The 19,398-nt window shown below is 35.6% G+C and overlaps 1 protein-coding gene across 2 annotated transcripts in view; it reads left to right on the top strand.

Moving 5' to 3' along the window:
* The window catches only part of Crag (DENN domain-containing protein Crag), a 219,850-nt gene that overhangs the window by 138,531 nt on the left and 61,921 nt on the right, over positions 1–19,398 (top strand). For both annotated transcript variants that reach the window (XM_069848500.1, XM_069848499.1), the window contains exons 21-22: positions 6,415–6,576; positions 9,802–10,698. In XM_069848500.1, coding sequence (XP_069704601.1) covers positions 6,415–6,576; positions 9,802–10,698 — 1,059 coding nt within the window. The remainder of the gene's footprint in view (positions 1–6,414; positions 6,577–9,801; positions 10,699–19,398) is intronic.

Genomic DNA, 19,398 nt, shown 5'->3' on the forward strand with positions numbered 1-19,398 from the left:
AGCTACAGTTTCTAAAATAATTACGCACTGAATTATGTAATTTTACATGTCAAGTGGACGTGCATGCCAAGAACCTTCTTTTCCACAAGTGAATATGCTTAGCTGTCATAATTATGGTTACGAAGTTGATGCTCTAAAATCTCCTTTAATATGTATGCAGATATGCCCTTAAAATGTGCAAAATTTGCAAAAAAAAAAAAAAATGCACTAAAATTTCGCATTGGATCTGTGTAAAGTCATATTTGTTGATGTGCTTTCACAACCACTGTGTTAAATACTCTCCATGGTAAATTTGTGTCTGCTGTCTCTCTAGATATTCTTGTAGTCCTTTCCATAACTCTGGAAGGTTTGGTTGGTACTTAAGAAAATCACAATTGCTCCACAGAAAGAGAGGAAAGTCTCTAGTTACATTCAAAGGTTTTCTTTTCACAATACCTCGTATTTTGCAAATCTGTTAATATTCAGGATTTCTTGAAAAGCGTCATTACTTTGTCTTTTATTTTCTGCCCTATAGCATCTGGAATGGACATTGAACAGGATATGGTAGTATGCAAATCTGGCTTTCAGGTAGTAGCTCCCTGTAAAGCAGGTTTGAATAATTTCAAGGAAAAATTGTTTGATACCCGGCCCCAGAACAATTTTTCCTTGAAATTATTCAGGATATGGTAGTATCAAAAATATCTAATGAATTAACAAAGGGAATCCCTGCTATTGTAATGGCTGCAGTCAGAGAAGAAAAATGTGCCAGTAAGCAAAGATTTCCTTGAAGTTTTTTTGATAGAATATTTTGAGCTATGTCAATTCACACAGCATTTCTTGAATCTAATGAATTGCCATAATTAATTAATCTTGGACAGAATGTATAGTCCATTCGTTATCTCGTGAAACCAAATGAAGACATTATTACAAAAACAGCCGTAGTCACTTTTAATGAAATTGTGTTAAGGACACATTTGCTACTATTTTAAATGTTGATAGACTCCAAAAACGACCATGTCAGCTGCACTAGCCACAAAGATAAGCACCAGTTGTACGGAAACAGCTGACATGTGTTGTTCTTTTCATTTTTTATTGTTCTCTTGAAAAATAGCAAGTTTGACAAGAGCTGTTTTTGTAATAATGTCTTCAAATGCACGTGTGTGCCATAGCCCATAGTAAGAAACTTGTGGTGGGAGCTAGTTTACTAGCTAGCTGCAAGTGGAAGCATACCGATGGAGGGCAACTTTCCAGTTTACTCTTGTTCCCCTTATGCGCAAGTTGGTTTCACGAGATAACGAATGGCCTGTAGGTATTTAGCATAATACAACGCAACTATATACTATGAACTTCACTGGGTTGAAGGACTTCATTGTGGTAGTTGAATTAATAGGTGCAGGCTATTTCGAGAGCTGGACCTGTGACAGATATCCTTGCACTTAGGCTTAATAGGCTTACACCCACGTGCTTCAATGTCAGTTAGAGTAACCATCGCTTAAAATTGCCATCTAACCTGTTATTAAGCATTTTTACTGTGCATCGACCTTGGTTAGGACTTAAAATAGGAGGTTAACCACGATAATCTCTAACAGCCATATTCGAGCAGTTAACCCTGCATTAGTCGCGTGCTCAAAGTTATGTATTTAGTCGCGCATGGAATAATAATCAGGCAAAACTGCCATAATAATTAAAGTGACATGATTTATATTTTTATTGTTGGTTGAAATATTATTTTTAATAAGTTTATTTCCTTTATTAAGTTTATTACAAAGTGTTAATAAATTCTAAACTTGTCATATTTTAATAAAATATTCAATTTTAATAAATCAGTAATAATTAGAAAGAAAAGCACGTGCATTTTTTTTTTTAATTATGTAACATATCGTAATCATCATCTTATTATTATTGGTGAGCTATTGTGTCACATATAATAGTAAGTAATGAGAAACATTTGGACATATATGCAAATCTAGACAAGGAATGTATGAAACACAAACAGAGAAGTGCAAACATAACAAGAAATCACAAGCAGAATCAGAAATACGAATTTGGGAATGAGGTTTTTGCTTCATAGGCCTACATCTTAAATGTCCTCGTGTCCATTTGCTTCTTCTTCTTCTTGTTCTTATGGATTTTGCTGACTACAGTGTTGCTTGGCTTAAAGGAGACAGACCCTTTAAGCCAAGCAACATGCAGTTCGATCACCTGAACCAGCTGTCGTGGTAAAGTCACTGAGGATGGAGAAGCATCTCCGAAACATGTCTGACTTTTACTAATTTTTTAATAATTATATTATGTTTATTAGTGTTCATATAACTGTAATATATAATTTGTTACGTTTCTTATCAAATCTATGAACACTGTATGATTGGCCCAACATGTGTGGTTTATCTTTGAATACTTCACATGAAGTTTTATCAAACTTTCCTTCTATATCCAGGAATGCTCCAATGGCAATTTCCTTAAAAGCCAGCACTTTCTCAATAGATGACACAACAAGATGAAGCACTGCTTCTGTAGATTTACCTGGTAGATAGGCAAATTGGTACTTGCATAAAGGAAAATCCTTTCCTTCAGTATTTTGTCCCTAATGTTCCTATCCCCTAGTGTCTCCAGTGCTTTTAGAAGAGATGAGGAGAGGGTAATTGGACGATATGCCTTGTCCTCGGCGTAGTTAGGTCGCCCAGGTTTGGGTATAAATGTCACTTTGGTCTGTCTGCAAGCCAATGGAACGTAACCAGAGGCTAGGCAGACCCTATATGTACTGCAAAGTAGAGACTGCAGTGAGTCAATTCCCTGTTGCAGCAAGGCAGGCATGATCGAATCAGGACCCGCGGATTTATATGGTTCAAAAGAATTGATAGCCCGTCTTACCTTGGTTACAGTGATCACATCCTTAACCAGGTTCCAATCCCCTCTGCTCGAACTTAAACAGAGCAGATCTGGTCGCCCCAGATCAGTCAGTTGGTCATTCTCAACCACTTTTGAGTCCGGAATGCTTGCTAAATGTGCAAGCATTTCCATTCCAGACTCTGTATAACTACCATCTCGTAGTTTGATTGTGCTTGCTATCTTGTGAGCACCTTCACACATTAGCTTCACGAGTCTTGCACTGCTAGGAATGTTTTCCATCCCCTTGCAGTGCTCCCTCCAAGCCTGTCTTTTGGCTTTGCGAATAGCCATGTTGTAACTGGTGACTTCTCTCCGACAGGTGGTTCAATCACCAGTTCTTCGTGCAAGCTTAAAAAGCTTCCTCGTTTTACGTCTAAGTTCGCTTAGCTCTTTAGACCACCAAGGAACTTGCCTTGGCGAGCCAGCAACCTTAGCTTGACAATTATTATGATAAGATAGGAGAATGGACTGTTGCAGCTGGTCAACCGCCAACTCTGCATCTATTATAGAACGAATGTTCTTAGAGATACCCGATACCAGTACTGAAAGGTCCTTTTTATGTCCATCCCAATCAGTTTTCCTCGTTATGCTCGTAAACCAAGGTTTTAATGTAATTCGATTGTGAGTAGTCAAATATGAACTGTCAGTTTTAGCTTCAAGTCTGATAACTTATGAACATCCGAACAGAACATTACTTTAGAAGCTATACTTAGTTTATCTTACTACATACTAGATTTAAGTTGTATATGAGAATTGATTCATCCCATATCCTTAGAATGAGAACTGTTATGTTGTGATAAATATTGGTACAGTAAAATCCCTTGCAATACTAAAATAACGACATTTTTGGCTAGGCCAAAAAAGAAAGTAATTCACGCAAAAGGGAAGAGTCGGACGAAGATGTGAGTGGTTTTCAGGGATCGCACATGCCGGACATTGTTCACGTGTGAAAACATAGACAGAAAACCCCATTATGTCCCTAGAGATCGGTAAGCTGTCACTTGGGCCTTGCAAACAATTTGCAGAGATGATATCTTTAAATTTACCACTTGAACTCGCCCTTTCGAAGGGGTGTTGGATGAGTCTAAATAGGAAAGTATGAAATTCTCTATTCCTACAGTGCATAAAAGTTTCATTTGAATGATAGATAGTATAAATCAGGCCTGGTAAACAGCTGCTCTCAAAGCACTTAGCTTCTCCCGCTACAGTTGCTATTGCAAAGATACTCATATACCGGCTCCTCTGTTTACTATATGAGTTTGCCGCCCCTGGTGTATATAAACAAGAAGACATTAGAGATATGTTAAAGAGGTTCAAATCATCGACCGCTACTTCATCTTCATAGTTGCGACATTGGCTACACTGCTTTTCACGTCACATGGCTGCTATTTCAAATTGTCATAAGGTTACGAAAACGTTTAATATTTTTTACGTTATTATGCATTACAATAAATTATGAACTGATGAATGTACATTACTGTATTCAGCACTAAAAATAAACATTGTACGTATTTCAAAGCTTTATTTTTAAATATCAGTATGAAAATTACTAAATTTCAACATGGAAAAAAAATGTTTGTGCAGTACAGTGTGTCTTTACATAACCTATAAACGTATTTTCCAATTATCCGGCAAAATCAGTTATCCAGCACTGGCTTCGTCCCACAGTTGCCGGATACGAGGAATTCTACTATATTTCTTTGTTTATTTACTTGTTAAAACGATGCCCAGAAGAAAGCTGTGTCTATTATCATTACGTTAAAATAAAGTCTAAATTTGACAATGAGATTTCGCTGCTGAATATAAAGTTAAAGAAGAAATTATAAGCTGTTAAAATGAGATTTTTACGACCATTCCCGTACTCCATAAGATTGAAGCAGCAACATGATAACAGTGGCTGGAATGGGTGATATTTTACAATATCAACAAGAATACATATCTTCTATATTACCAAACAGGATCTGTATAGATTTTGGAAGACAAAACATTCTCGAAAAGTTGAACATCTTTTGATATACAGGGTGATTCAAAAGTTGCGCGACATAGGACATCTCCGTTATTAGTGTTAGTACAAAAAATAGTTTCAAATAAATGTTTTAGATATTGGTACGTGTAGTTCATGTGCAGAATTTAAAGAAAATCGTAAGAGTCATTTTTGAGAAAATTGCAAGAAACATGTTTGCGTTTCAAGTAAAGTACCAGTTTGGTTAGGGAAAACGCATCCAAAAGTTAGGTGTCACATCTCTGGAGCTTACGAAACTTAATTTATAAATGTGGTTTGGGTCGCACGCCGTAATTAATAAATTGTGTTTTTTGTGTAGACAGGTGAGTGCTTGTTTCACCAGTGAACCGGGTAGCAACAGACAATGTACACAATTCCTGCAGTGTTACGTAATATGCGAAGTAGTTACCTCAACTGTGTATGGATGTGTCGTCAACAAAATGGCCACCAATTTGAACACTTAACTCCATTAGTGTGCATGTGGAACAATTTCACAGGTCGTGAAAGTTCAAGTGCTAAAATGTTTCAATTTGCCATTGTGACTCTCAACTTACTCACCTGTCAACATAAAAAACACAATTTATTAATTACGGCGCGCGACCCAAACCACATTTCTAATTTAAGTTGTTGTACCCTCCAGAGATGTGGCACCTAAGTTTTGGATTCGTTTTCCCTAACCAAACTGGTACTTTACTTGAAACGCGAACATGTTTGTTGCAATTTTCTCAAAAATGGCTATTGTGATTTTCTTCAAATTTTGCACATGAACTACATGTATCTATATCTAAAACATTTATTTGAAACTATTTTTTGTACTTACAATAATAACGGAGATGTCCTATGTCGCGCGACTTTTGAATCACCCTGTATTATAAGAATAGGCCTTATTGTCCTGAACCTCAATTCCTCTGTGGTTGTGATTATTTATCTGCTTATTTTCATCTCCAAGTAAGATTTTTTTAAGAATATAATAATTATAATGATTACTTTCCATTATATATTACATTTCTAAGTGATAGGTTAGTGTTAAAAGTTGTGTAATCAAGATGTATAATGTTGAGCTCAAGCTCGAAGCTGTCAGGCTCGATTCCTGGTGGAATCATGGATTTTCTGTGTTCCTTTAATCCGTACAGCTGCACTGTGTTTCCAGCGTTCACTGTCAGCATGTAACAGAAATGGATACCAGAGGGCTTTTCTTGGCAGTAAAGGTGGCAAGCATGTAGCCTGTCATCTCTACTGTGATTAATACTGTTTGGCTAGGCTATGGCATGCAATAGGGATAACTGTGTGTGCAAGTGTGCGAAAAGAAAATTTCGCAATAATCCATGTTTGTTTAGTAAAATGCATTAAATCAGATTCTGTGTAATAAATCTGATAACCTGTTTCAGTGACTAAGTAGGTTGTTATTGTTTTGTATACATTATTTACATTGCAGTAAACATGGAATCCTTCTACTGTATATTGGAGATAAGTGTGGAAGCAGTACAGTGTTAATATAGTAGTTGATTATGTACTTATTGTAAGTATCATATCACTTGTTTTAGGTCTGAGAGCTTTGCCAACGATGCACAAATCTTGGACAAGTTGAACCGGATAAAACTTGGCTTACCTGGAGATTCTAGTGGATTGAATGGACGTGTTGTCCCAATTCCAGAAGGTGAAAGCGATTTTGACAAAGGAAATGTAACGAAACCCAGTTCTAGCAGGTAATTAAAAAATAGCAATTTATATTCTTTGTTATATCAGTTTTTTTATCTTGGAGATCATCATCATAGACAAAGATGACATTAATACATTTTCCTCTGTTTTCTTTATTTATCCAGAAACAGCAGTTTACCATGTTTCTATCAGGTAGCACCTAAGTTACGTGTTGAAAAGATTTTGATGCAGTAGAAGTTTATTTTAGTTGTACACCTTGAATGTATCACATCAATGAATATAAGGTATATTCTCTTTTAGTGCAGTTTGTGTCATTAATACAAAATAAAGTTACAGTAGAACTCCTATTTAACGTTTTTCCTGGGAACACAGAATAATTACCTTAAATGGGGTTGACATTAAATAAGGGTTTGCTATTTTTGTTTAAAAAAAGTTGAATACTTTTCCAAAACTTTATTTGCAGAAGAGCTACAATAAGTAACTTACAGATAATACTATATACAAAACTAGAAAACCTTAACCCTTTCTAACCCAAATTAAATTTACAAGCAATCCATGTTGAAACAAATAGCTGTATTAGGACCAATTCAGTGACCAAGTTACGCGAGTGGCAACATTTGAAACAAAACTATATTGATGAAAATGGAATGGAGGTAACCCTCCTAATGATAATAAAGTGGTAAATATTAGGAATTTTACTGTAGATATTTCACTTCCTATTAAAAATGTTTGGTTAATAAATGAAATTTGATGTGATCTAACAATTGTATTGAAATAGAAGTTATCCAGCAAAATTTACCTTCATATGTAACACACAAGTATATAAATGCTATAAAGTTAATTATTGCCATATGGTATCTATAGGTAAGAAAGGGTTAAGGGGAAGAATTGAATTCACTTTTTTCGCGAGAGACAGCATTTTCCTTCTCGCTGCATTGTTTTCCTGTGATGTGTAACAGTAAAAACAAGTCCGTCTCTTCACTGTAGCACCTCAGCGAGCACAACAGAGACAAGTGACTGATGCTGTAAGTTGTGATGGTTACACAGGTACACAGCTTTGTGTAGCAGTAGGTAGAGAGAGGGAATGATCCACATCATTAGCACAGGCAGTAAGGCAGCTGCATTTTCAAGTTGTTGACTCTTCAAAAAATTTATATTCTATGCATTGAATCAAAATGAATTTTGCGTTAAAAATCATTTAATAACCCATTTTAATGTAAAATACAGGTTTGACGGCAAAAGGAATCATGTTAAATCGAATATAAAAATACACTAATCATGTAATGATTGTTGATACTGTGAAAATGTAACTTTAAATAGAGATCACTTAAAGTCGAGGTTCTGCTGTATTTCTTTTTAATACATTATATTTAAAGGTACGGTCACATGTCGCTACTTTTGCTGTACTGCAGCTGAAAAAGTTGCGTGTCGTGTTCACATGTAAGCCAAAAGTAGCGCGCTGCACACTACTTTTCGTGCTGCGCAACCCGAGTGCAGAAAAAGTTGCAACTGGAGGTTGCGAGTCTGTTCACACACAAGGCACTACTTTTGCAGCCGCAGTCATGCTGCAGGTTTCCATCTCCGTGTTGACTTCTCAATATACATTTTGTGGTTATGTTCGCATTATTAATTAAACTTATGTGAAAGCTTACTTATCTATTATTTGCTTTTCTGTCCTAACTAGTATTCAGAAATTGGCATTATTTTTACTATAAAGCCTATATACTTAAATGATAACCAACAGCATATTCACATAATCAATGTTGGCAACCCTCCTGTTTGGAACTACGCTACAGAAAATTAAAAAAGTGAATTATATCGTCAGCAAATATGCTCAGACTGTGTTGTGCATTTAATAACTGTTACAAATAATTTATTTTCATCACATCTAACATTAAAATACATCCAAACAATAAAAGTATCATTGGCACATTTGGGTGGCAACACTGGTCGCAACCGCAGCAAAAGTTTCAACAAAACCGATATCAAAAATGCTGCGGCTGCAACCCTGAGAACCCTGTTCACACGTCGCTACTTTTAAGTTGCGCACAGCATGAAAAAGTAGTGAGCAGCAGGTTCGGCAGCAGCTACTTTTCGGGTTGCACCGTTGTTCACACGTCGCAGTACGAGAGTTGCGCAGTTTTTTGTACTGCAGTGCTGCAAAAGTAGCGACGTGTGACCGTACCTTAAGATCAACGATAGTGTCGGAGTAAGAAAAATAAAATTGCTTGTATAGATCTTAAATCTGATTAGTGAAATATGTTACTAGTCGGCGATATTATATGAAATGAAGCGGAAAAGGAACTGGCCATCCTACCCTGGCTTAGTTGTCTCATGAGTGATGCCTGTTTTTAGACAGTTGACTAAACAACATGTGAAATGAAAGGAAGAAACAGTGTAGTAAAATTTGACTTATTATTAATAATTCAATTGAAATATTAATTTATTACAGTTGTGTTTGATAATGTAAATGTAAAGTTAATAGTTAACAATTGTAGAAAGTGATCAAGTAAATAAAAATAATATCTTATCTTTCCTCTCTTGTTATGTACGCTCTTTTCATACAATTTAGCCCCAAAATAATTGTGGATCGTTTCCATATTTTAAACTCAGTACTATTGATCAATAATTTTGCTGTTCATTTAGCACAACCTAAAGACTGTGTTTGGATGAAGGAATTAGATGTACACAATCATAATTACACTATTTTTTTTAAATTAATTTTGACCGGCCAGAGGCCGTTTACCGAAGTTATCTTTGTTTTCCTGTTTTCTTTCATTTGTTTCCTTTTACTTAAACCAATACAAACACAACACCCATGCCCGAGACGTGACTCGAACCCACAGCCCTTTGGAGCAAGCGGTAGAGACAGTCCGTGCCTCTAGTGCTTGCGCCACCGAGGCCGGCCTATTTAAATCCTAAATAATACAGTAGTTTTTAATTGTATTTTTCATTTCATAAAATAAGGCTTATTTTCAGCATACACGTGACTAAGAATGAGTTACTACAAACGTTCAAACCACTTTCATTAGAACAAAATAATTTGATAGAAAGAGAAAATAATTGCAGGGAGGGAAAGCATTATAATCATATGAATGTAACATATTGCCATAATGTTGTCTTGTCAAAGTATGAATTTATATCGAAACTGGACGAGTTTTGAATACTCCTTTATCAGAAGAAACAGTTGCACTCACAATTTGTCCGTCCATTTTGTGTTCTTGATGTTGTATATATGTTTAATTACTTGTGATCTTTCTGCCTTATGGTAGATCACTGTTTGGGCGCAGAAGTAGCTTCAATTTTCGTCGAACGAGCAGAGACTCTTCTACAGAGAATTTAGAAGAACGAAGTTCAGCTGGTAGTACTGATGATTTGGATTCCACCGGAAGCCACACTCCAAAGCATTCTACTAGCAAGTTATTCTCTGGTTTGAGTGATAGAGTTAGTCGACTTGGCAGTGTTGTATGGGAAAGGTCTGGTTCAAGGGGAACTTTAGATTCGGGACATACAAAATTAGACTCACAGACATATCTTAAATCTCATAGTATAAAGAATAACAGTTTAGAATCCCTAGCGAGAGTTTCTACCTGTGACAGTGGTGGAAGCAGTAGTGATTTAGAGTTGCAAAATAACAGGAGAAATGATGTTGGAGACATATTATCCAGAATTAATAGCTCGTCATTGCAGAGCAATGTGAGAGAAAAGTGTGATAGAGACTGTGATAAGACAAACAATGTGTGTGATTCACCGTCCAAATCTCCAAATTCACCATCCTGTAAAACGTCGCCAATTCGAACACCTGTAACAGAAAATGATCCACTTGGTGCGTTGCATATGCAAGAGACTGACGAAATAATGAAGACAATAGACAGTAGTGGGGATCAGGCCGATTCTGGTTCAGCATCTTTAAGTTCGTTTGTTGCACCAGGACTGCTTGAAAATGCAGAAGCGCCAGGTGGTCCCGTTCTTTTTGGGGGACATAATAAGACCAGGGGAGTTTCACGAAGTGCCACCTTTGGACATGATGGTTCTCAAAGTGAATGTGTGGAGAAGGGGAAGTCACTACAACGATCCTCCACCATGCCCGTTGATGTTCCAGTATCCACAGCTGCTGGTGTTGCTTCAGGTCTTGGAAGTATTGGGTCCAGCTTTAAATTGCCATTCAGGTAAATATTTTAATTAATTTTGCTTGTGTCCATGCGACATATGAAGGTGTTCTGTGAGGGTTATTTGTAGAATAATAATTACTTACATAAAACACTTGTGGGTTTTGGAAGTTTTAATTTCATATTTCCATTGTTAGCTTATGTATTCCACGTTTAACTAGAGTATATGAATAGTAATTAATCTACATTTTTAAATGCGGCAGTGAATGGCATTTTGTGTGAAGTGTTGTCTCATTAAACTGCTGGTTAAGACCACTGCTTCAATTTCTTATAGCAATATTTCTATGGCTCTTAACTCCACTTTTGTTCAACTTAGTAATTCAGCAATTAATTTGCAAAGTAAAGGCATCACGTCATGAAACTAAATTACGAACCAAATTCAACATTTTGGCATATGTAAGTGACATAGTTTAACTGAGCAGTTACCATACTCATTGGAATGAGACGAACAGGCTTACATATAAATTCGAGGGGGTAGGGAAATCTTGTTACAATCACGCCATTGTGGTGTTAAAGTATGGTCACACTCTTGCTGCACAACTCTTCTACTGCAGCTGCAAAAGTTGCATGTCATGTTCACACGTAAGCCAAATGTAGTGCTCTGCGCACTACTTTCCGTCCTGTGCAATCCGAGCGGTGCAAAAGTTGCAACTGGAGATTCCAATTCTGTTCACACACAAGGCTCTTTTGCAGCTGCAGTTTATTGTATTGTATTTGTATTTATTTATTCCCTGTACAATCTATTACAGATTATAGGTTCGTCATTATATACAAATACAAAATACAAACACATACACACAAAATAAGATTTATAGTACCAGTATGAATTTAATTTTAACACTCTTTTAAGTTTTCAAAAGAATAGTAAAACTACCAAAAGACACAATAAATAACAAGATATACATTTCAGTTTACAAGACATTAAATAAATAGATTAACATAGATTAAGTAAAAACGAGATAGGCATACACAATGAGATTACATTAAACATGTTTATGCTCGACCATGCCGAAATGTACTAATTATACACCTGGTAGCAGTCCTTTAATGCATGTCATTAAAGTACACCTACTCATTAAAGTACAGGTCTTCAGCCAATGATAACTCAGCTTACATGTGTTCAGCCAATGACAAGTCAGCTTTGTACCGTTATAAAACCGCAAGTATCGGATATGCAATCGAAAGAGAATTAGCGAAAAGTGACGGAGGCTGGAAGTCCAATACTGTCGCAGAAGGTTATGTTCTATTACTATAATAATTAGCGTTAATTGTAAATAATATTCAAATAAATTCAATTTGTCATCTCGTTTTTCAATGTCGAATTCAATAATCAAGGTTATAATATTATAATATTATCAAGTTTAATGGGACTACGTCAAGGTCAATGACATTATTGTTCCTCGGAAAAAATCAATACTTTCGCGTCTTCGCACATCTCACAATTCACGACCTAGAACAAGGTCACTTTCGATCTTGTCAGATACAAATAAAATGTATACATCTGAATACCGGTAATTTCAAGTTAGAAATATGGTCGAGCATAAAAAGTCGTATGAAACTCGCCTATAATGGTAATTAAGAAGCTCGTATGAAAATTATGAAATGAGCTTGCGCTCGTTTCATAAATATCCATACTCAATTCTTAATTATTATCATTATAGGCTCGTTGCATAATGTACTATTATCATCTGAGGTGATTTATTTGGATAGTGATTGAATCTTTAAGAACCAAGAGACTTCATCTTAGTTACTCTGTACATTTACTATTAATATTGTTTGGAGAAAAATTATGTGCAACAGTAATGAAGGTAGGTATTTTACTTTATAGCTTTAATGCAAGAAATCAGTGATTTTGAATGGCATGGACTGGAGCAAAATACTGTAGATTTTACCCTGGTTTTGAAACCTTCATAATTTAAATGTTTAATATCCCCAGGTATCTTTTATACAATAAGATACCTGTATGAGAAGTACTGTTACAACTTTTGGTAATAGTATGACAATTTATATGCAAGTTGTTGGCAGTTCTTGTGTTATGGTTATGAATTTCAAAGTTTCTTTTAAAATAGTTAAGATTCTTATGAATAAAGCAAACAGTTTCTAGGATGTAGATGCAGGGGAGTGGTAAAATATTTAATTCTTGAAAAATTTCTTTGCTTGGAGTGCATATAGGGACTTGTTTTATTATTTTTATTATTTCCTTTTGAAGTTTAAATATTTTTATAGCTTCAGAGGACATGCCCCAAAGCATTACACCATATGAAAGAATGGAATGTACATGGGCTTAGTAGACTACTTTTAAAGTTGGAAGAGATATGCTTTTTGTAAGAATTCTGAAAGCATAACATAATTTGCACAGTTTTCCAGAGAGAAAGCTTACGTGCTGAGTCCAGGACAAATTGGAATCAATCCATACTCCCAAGAATTTTGTGCACTCAACTTCTTTTATATTCTGATTGTCAATATATATTTGCAAGTTTTTATACGTTTTATTTCGATTAAAATGAATAAAATCTGTTTTGTCTATGTTTAGATTAAGTCTGTTACGTATTAGCCACTCTTTTAATTGATTATTTGCTTCATTTATGTTATCCTGTAGGATATTCTCATTTCTACTTCTGAAAATCATATTTGTATCATCTGCAAGGAGCACTGTTTCTAAGTGAGATATATTTATTGGCAGATCATTAATATATAGCAGAAATAATATTGGACCCAGTACTGAGCCTTGGGGAACACCGGTTTTGATAAAAGCTGGATTTGAGTTAGCTGCAGCTTTGCATCTCTGTTGATTCTTTAATACATTTTGTGGTTATGTTCGCATTAGAGTTTCAGATTATGAAACTCATGTGATAGCTTACTTATCGCAAAACATTGAATTACAAAAAGCAGACAATGCTGGGGCAAAGAAAGATAGAAATACAGAACAATTTGAAGTTACAATCTCCAAGAACTACAATGAAGGGGATGAAGAAGCCCTAATGTTATGATATACGAAATTTTTTGCGAGTATTAGGAAGATTATTATTTTTTGACCATTCTTTATTGTATTGGTCCCAAAGAGAGTACATTATTTTTAACATTGCCTCCTGAAATTTTCATTGTACTAGCAATTTCTGCTAAAGCAATTTTACTTTTTGTTGTGGGAATCGGCATTTGCAAATTCCAGAAGCATTCTCTTAGTTCAAATCAAATAGGTCTAGTATTTGGTCTGTGGATAAGCTTCGTGGCTTCTACCGCGTTGTCTTGGTGTTGGTGACTGACGTTTCGACCGCTGTGTTGTGGTCATCTTCAGAGCAAGTTGGATAAGGAAATAGTCTGCGAGCTCATATATATATAGTAGTCTCGATGGGGGGAGTACTTTCGGTGATAGATCGTAGGTTCTCCTTCTGGCATCTGATTGGTCCTTTGTTGTCCAATCCGGTTGAGGTCTGTATGAAGGGGAGTATTCATATTAAATACTGGCCCTCATAAGGTCCGAAAGCGTGACTTTGATACCGTGCCTGATGTCCGGATGAAGGGGGGGGCGTACATGTGGAGACCTGGTTTCTCGTTCCTAAGTATGATCTTGGAATAGACTTCCCCATGAGTTGCTGAGTTGTAACCCCTCGTCGTTGGGATGTTGTTTGATGTGGACGAAGGCTTCTTTGACCAGTCTTCTGATAAGTTGTCTTCTTTATTATTATCCTGATGTTGTCAAATTCGATGGTGTGGCCTGAATCTGCTGAGTGTAAGGCTATTGCTGATTTTTCATATGGTCCGTATTTGCAGAGTCAGACGTGTTCTATCTTCCACCGTACGTCCAGTTTGGCCTATGTATTTTAGATTTAGATTGAGACTTGTATTCTGTTCAATTTTGGAGCCTTTTTTCGCCAACATATCGGCCCTCTCATTCCCATTTATGCCACAATGTGCAGGTATCCACTGAAGAATTATGTGTTTATCTAGATTTTGAATTTGTTTAATCATAGAATGTATTTCTTTAATTTTTTCAATTTTTGGATGATTTGTTGATACTATTGCCTGGATTGCTGTTCTGGAGTCTGATAATATGACTATGTTCTTGCAATGGTGTATCCAATTGAATAAATTTTGGAGCGATGTATAAATAGCATCTATCTCCCCATCAAAATTTCTAGTATGCTTACCAACTCTTTTGTAGAAAGAAAAGAACTGGCAAGTTCCTCCTGCTCCAGCCCCTTCCTCATTGTCTGTGAGGGAACCATCTATATATATATATATGAATCCAATCATGTGGTGGATATATTGTGTGCAGGATTTCTAACATGAGACCTTTTACTTCATATGGAGTATATCTTTCTTATTGAAGGATTTGTTTAAGTTTAATCTGTTTAATTAATATTGTCATGTGGGTTGTTACTACTCTGCATATTTTCTTTCTGTTTGGGGATTCTTAGGATTTCTTCTAATTTGATTGCTTCTTGTATGAATCCATTTTGGGTTTTCAATGTATGCTTGGAATTTTGATATTTGTTCCATTTATCAGAATTCTGGAGTCTTATTAACTTTTCATAACTTAACAGAGCTTGAGTTTCTAATTCTAGCATAATGGGTTTGATGGCTTGTAATGCTGAATTCTATGAATATAAAAATTATAGAATGTTTACAACTATGTGAGGTATCAGATAAACTGGTAAAACTGATCACTTTAACATTAAAGAACACGACAGCCAAAGTTAAAGTAAACAATAAATTCAATGAGAACTTCAAAGTCGAAACTGGTATAAAACAAGGTGATCCTCTTTCAGCAAAATTATTTAGTTTGGTTATACAATAGAGTTCCGATTATCCGGGCAATACACACCGAGGGCAATCCGCATAATACAGAGGTTGAGAGCGCTATATGGTTTTTGATCCTGTAATCTTAACGGGACAAAGATTGGACCCACTAATGTAGAAAGATGTTACTCACATGTACATAATAAACGATTTTTTATTCATAATACAGTACAGTATCTAATTTACTTTAAAAAACTTTGTTATAGTTGAGTATTGTATATATGTACACTAGTGTAATTTAAAAAAAATGACCCAGATAACATGGAAAGCTGGATAATCAAAATCTGGATAATCGGGATTCTATTGTAGATACAATAATTAAACAACTAGACATAAGAGGTAATATAAGTACCAGACTAAAACAGTGCATGGTTTATGCAGATAACATAATATTAACAGCCAGAATAAAACAAGCACTAATTGAAAATTTTCAGATTCTTAAATAACAATCAATATAATATGGCCTGTTGATTAATTACAATAAAACGAAATATTTAAAATTTTCTGAAAACGGCAATGAAATAAGTAGGCTTAAAATTGATAACATAATATTGAATGGTGTAAAATCCTGTAAATATCTTGGTTCAATAGCAAATAATAATAAGAAATAAAGGAGGGAATCTCTCTAGGTAAACAAACTTATTACGTCAATAAACTGTTATCCAAAAGTAAACTTGTATCCAAACAAGCAAAATTAACATTATGTAATACAGCAGTAAGACCAGTTGTAACTTACAGTAAATATGTGAAACTTGGGTACTTTAAGAAGAAATCGATGGTGTTTAGGTAAAAGGGCTTAATCCAAATTTTTTTAAACTTGACTTTTTTCAGTAATTAGAGTAACTATTTAAAATTTCCGCTAATATGTTTTCGCGGGAGATCAGCCGGGTTAAAATTTTGGAATGTTCCAAGCTTTCAACTGCTATCTCTGCAGCCATCTTCAGGTAAGTTGTGTCTGGACAGAAAGTCGTGGGTTATATAGATGTTAGGCTGTCTCAGGTGATACGGGATTGGTTGGCGGATCGGCCAATCCGGGGCCAGGAATTATCATTCCTCACAAGCTCCGCCCCTCCCGGGATTCTTGTGTGAAGTTTGGCGGGTGACGAGTCCTGTTCCGCCTGTTGGAATCTTTTGCTGTCCTCAGTCCGTGATCTTCATGACCTTGTTTGTAAGAGGGCCTAAGCTGGTCCAAGGCTGGTGTCCATGCCTGACTGAGCTGTAGTCCACCGTCCCTGTTAAAGTTGTTTCTCTCCAGCTTAATCTCTATGCACTCCTTGATTGTACGATCCCAGTAGTGGCTTGATTTGTTAATGACCTTGGTGTGGTCAAATAGTATCTTATGCTCCTTTTCTATGCTGTGTTGCTTCACTGCAGATTTTTCCGGGTAATAGAGCCTCAAGTTCCTCTTATGCTCTTTGATTCTGTCTTCTATTGTGCGGCCAGTCTGCCCTGTGTATACTTCGCCGCACTCACATGGAATCTTGTAAATCCCTGGTGTCCTTAGGCGCTGACTGTCTTTAACCTGACGTAGATGACTCCAGATTTTGCTCTGTGGTTTATGTATGGTTTTGATATTTAGCTTCTGGAGGATTCTGCTTATTTTGTGTGAGACATCAAACAAATCTAAGGATGAACTAAGTAAGTATTTATCAATTAATTCTCGTTAACAATAATAGTAGTTTCAATTTTTTTCAATTGTTTTAATGTTTATGCATATAATAGTTTAAATATTCAAATTCCCTCATGTTATTATTATTATTATTATTATTATTATTATTATTATTATTATTATTATTATTATCATTATCATCATCATCATCATCTTCATCATCATCATTATTATCAATGTTTATCATTGTTTCACCAACAGTACTTATCTAACTTTCATTATTTAATTTTACTCTTATTAGTTACTAATACTGCTCATTAATCCTCTGATTGAGGTTCTGGCTGATATGTACATCCATTATCAAGCAGTACATCTCACTTGAAGATGTGTGTCAGGGTAAGAACAATTGTTTGTATGCATCTGAAGTCTGACTAGTGTAATATGTAGCTTGTCAGTGATGTATGCAATGGAGGGGGAAAGCAACTGGCCACCCTACCCCATTATCTCCTGGCCTAGTTGCCTCATAAGTGGTGCCTTCTTGGTATCACTTGTGAGGTTCAGACCTGTCTTCGAACAGTTGACTAAACAACAACTACTCATTGTCATATTATTATTGTTGTAGGTTCCAGTTGTTATTGTAATATAAGATTGTTGTATTCAGTTAGAGTATGGCTGGGCGGAAGAGAAGGCCTGCTGGCTTTAGCTCTGCCAGATTAAATAATAATAATAATAATAATAATAATAATAATAATACATTAAAACCTGTCTAATCAGAAAGTGCTTGGGACCAGAAATAATTTCTATTCTGAGAAGGTTTCTGTTTAAGCCTAGCCATCTAGTGGCACCGTGAACGGCCGAATATTTGTTAGACCGTATACGGCCGAATGCCGGACAACCGGCAGAAGAGCCGATCGATCGTCCACTGGAGCCGACGCTTCGGCCGTCAATTATCAGTTGTATGTCCTCGTGCTACATGCTTATACTTAATACATATATACATACATACATACATACATACCATACACATACATACATACATACATACATACACACACACACACACACATACATACATACATACATACATACATACATACATACATACATACATACATACATACATACATACATACATACATACATACATACATGGAATAGCGAAAATATAGGGTATATCCGATGCTTAGATAAAGGTGTCGCCTGGGTAATTTTTATCATCTGCACCTACACAATAAACTTCTAGAGCATAGTGCTATGTTTTTCGATTACTATCGGATGAATGTTGATACATTTCAATAGCTATATTTTAAATGTAATTCGTCCATCAATCTCAAAATGATCAAATTTCAGAGAAGTTGTACCATCTGAGAAATGTTTGTCAGTGCTCTTAAGGTAAGTATTTAGTATTAGTATTTATTAGTATTTATTTATCTAACCTGGTAGAGATAAGGCCGTCAGGCCTTCTCTGCCCCTCTACCAGGAGATTCCAACTACAATATGAATAATAAAATTACAATTAGTATTAAATTTATAATTACAATTACAAATAACATTACAATTAGTATTAAATTTACAATTACAATTACAATAAAATCAAAGTACGAAAAGATTACCTAAATAATTAAAGCTAGATAATTTATCATAGAGAAACAAAGAATATTTTATATTTACTGAATTGCAAATTAAGTCTACCTAGAATAACAAAATTGTATAGTGATGAAATTACTGAATATTGAAATATTTTGTGATAGATTAAGGAAACTATTTACGAGAAATCAATTACTGACCAAGTGCCTAGTAAGTTTTCGTTTTAATTGAAGTTTATTTCGACAATCCCTGATGTTAGCAGGTAGCGAATTCCAGAGTCTTGGCAGGGCTATTGTGAAAGAAGATGAGTAGTACACGAATAATAATTTGTTAAGCCTTAAAAACTTTATTTCACTTGTTTAACCAAAAAAAAAAAAAAAAAAAAACACAAGAACTAATTAATTTTTCGGCGTTCATGGCGAAATTTATGGAAACAGTCATCACATGTTGCCCTGTTCGGCCGAATGAGACCGGAAAATCCCATCTGAATTGGATCGAATCAGCATTCGGCCATCTTCGGCCGAATAGGACGAGTGTAATGGACGCGCGCCAATGTATTCTCTTGTTGTGGGATCATTCGGCCGTGTACGACCGTAAACAGCCGAGTTGTTATTCGGTCGAATTCGGTTCCAGTGGACGGCCAGCCTAATGAAAGGTTGACTGATTTTTAAATCCCTATGCTGGTATTTCAGTACAAGCATTGA

Source organism: Periplaneta americana, chromosome 15 (genome assembly GCF_040183065.1).
Source record: "Periplaneta americana isolate PAMFEO1 chromosome 15, P.americana_PAMFEO1_priV1, whole genome shotgun sequence".
Taxonomy (NCBI): Eukaryota; Metazoa; Arthropoda; class Insecta; order Blattodea; family Blattidae; genus Periplaneta; species Periplaneta americana.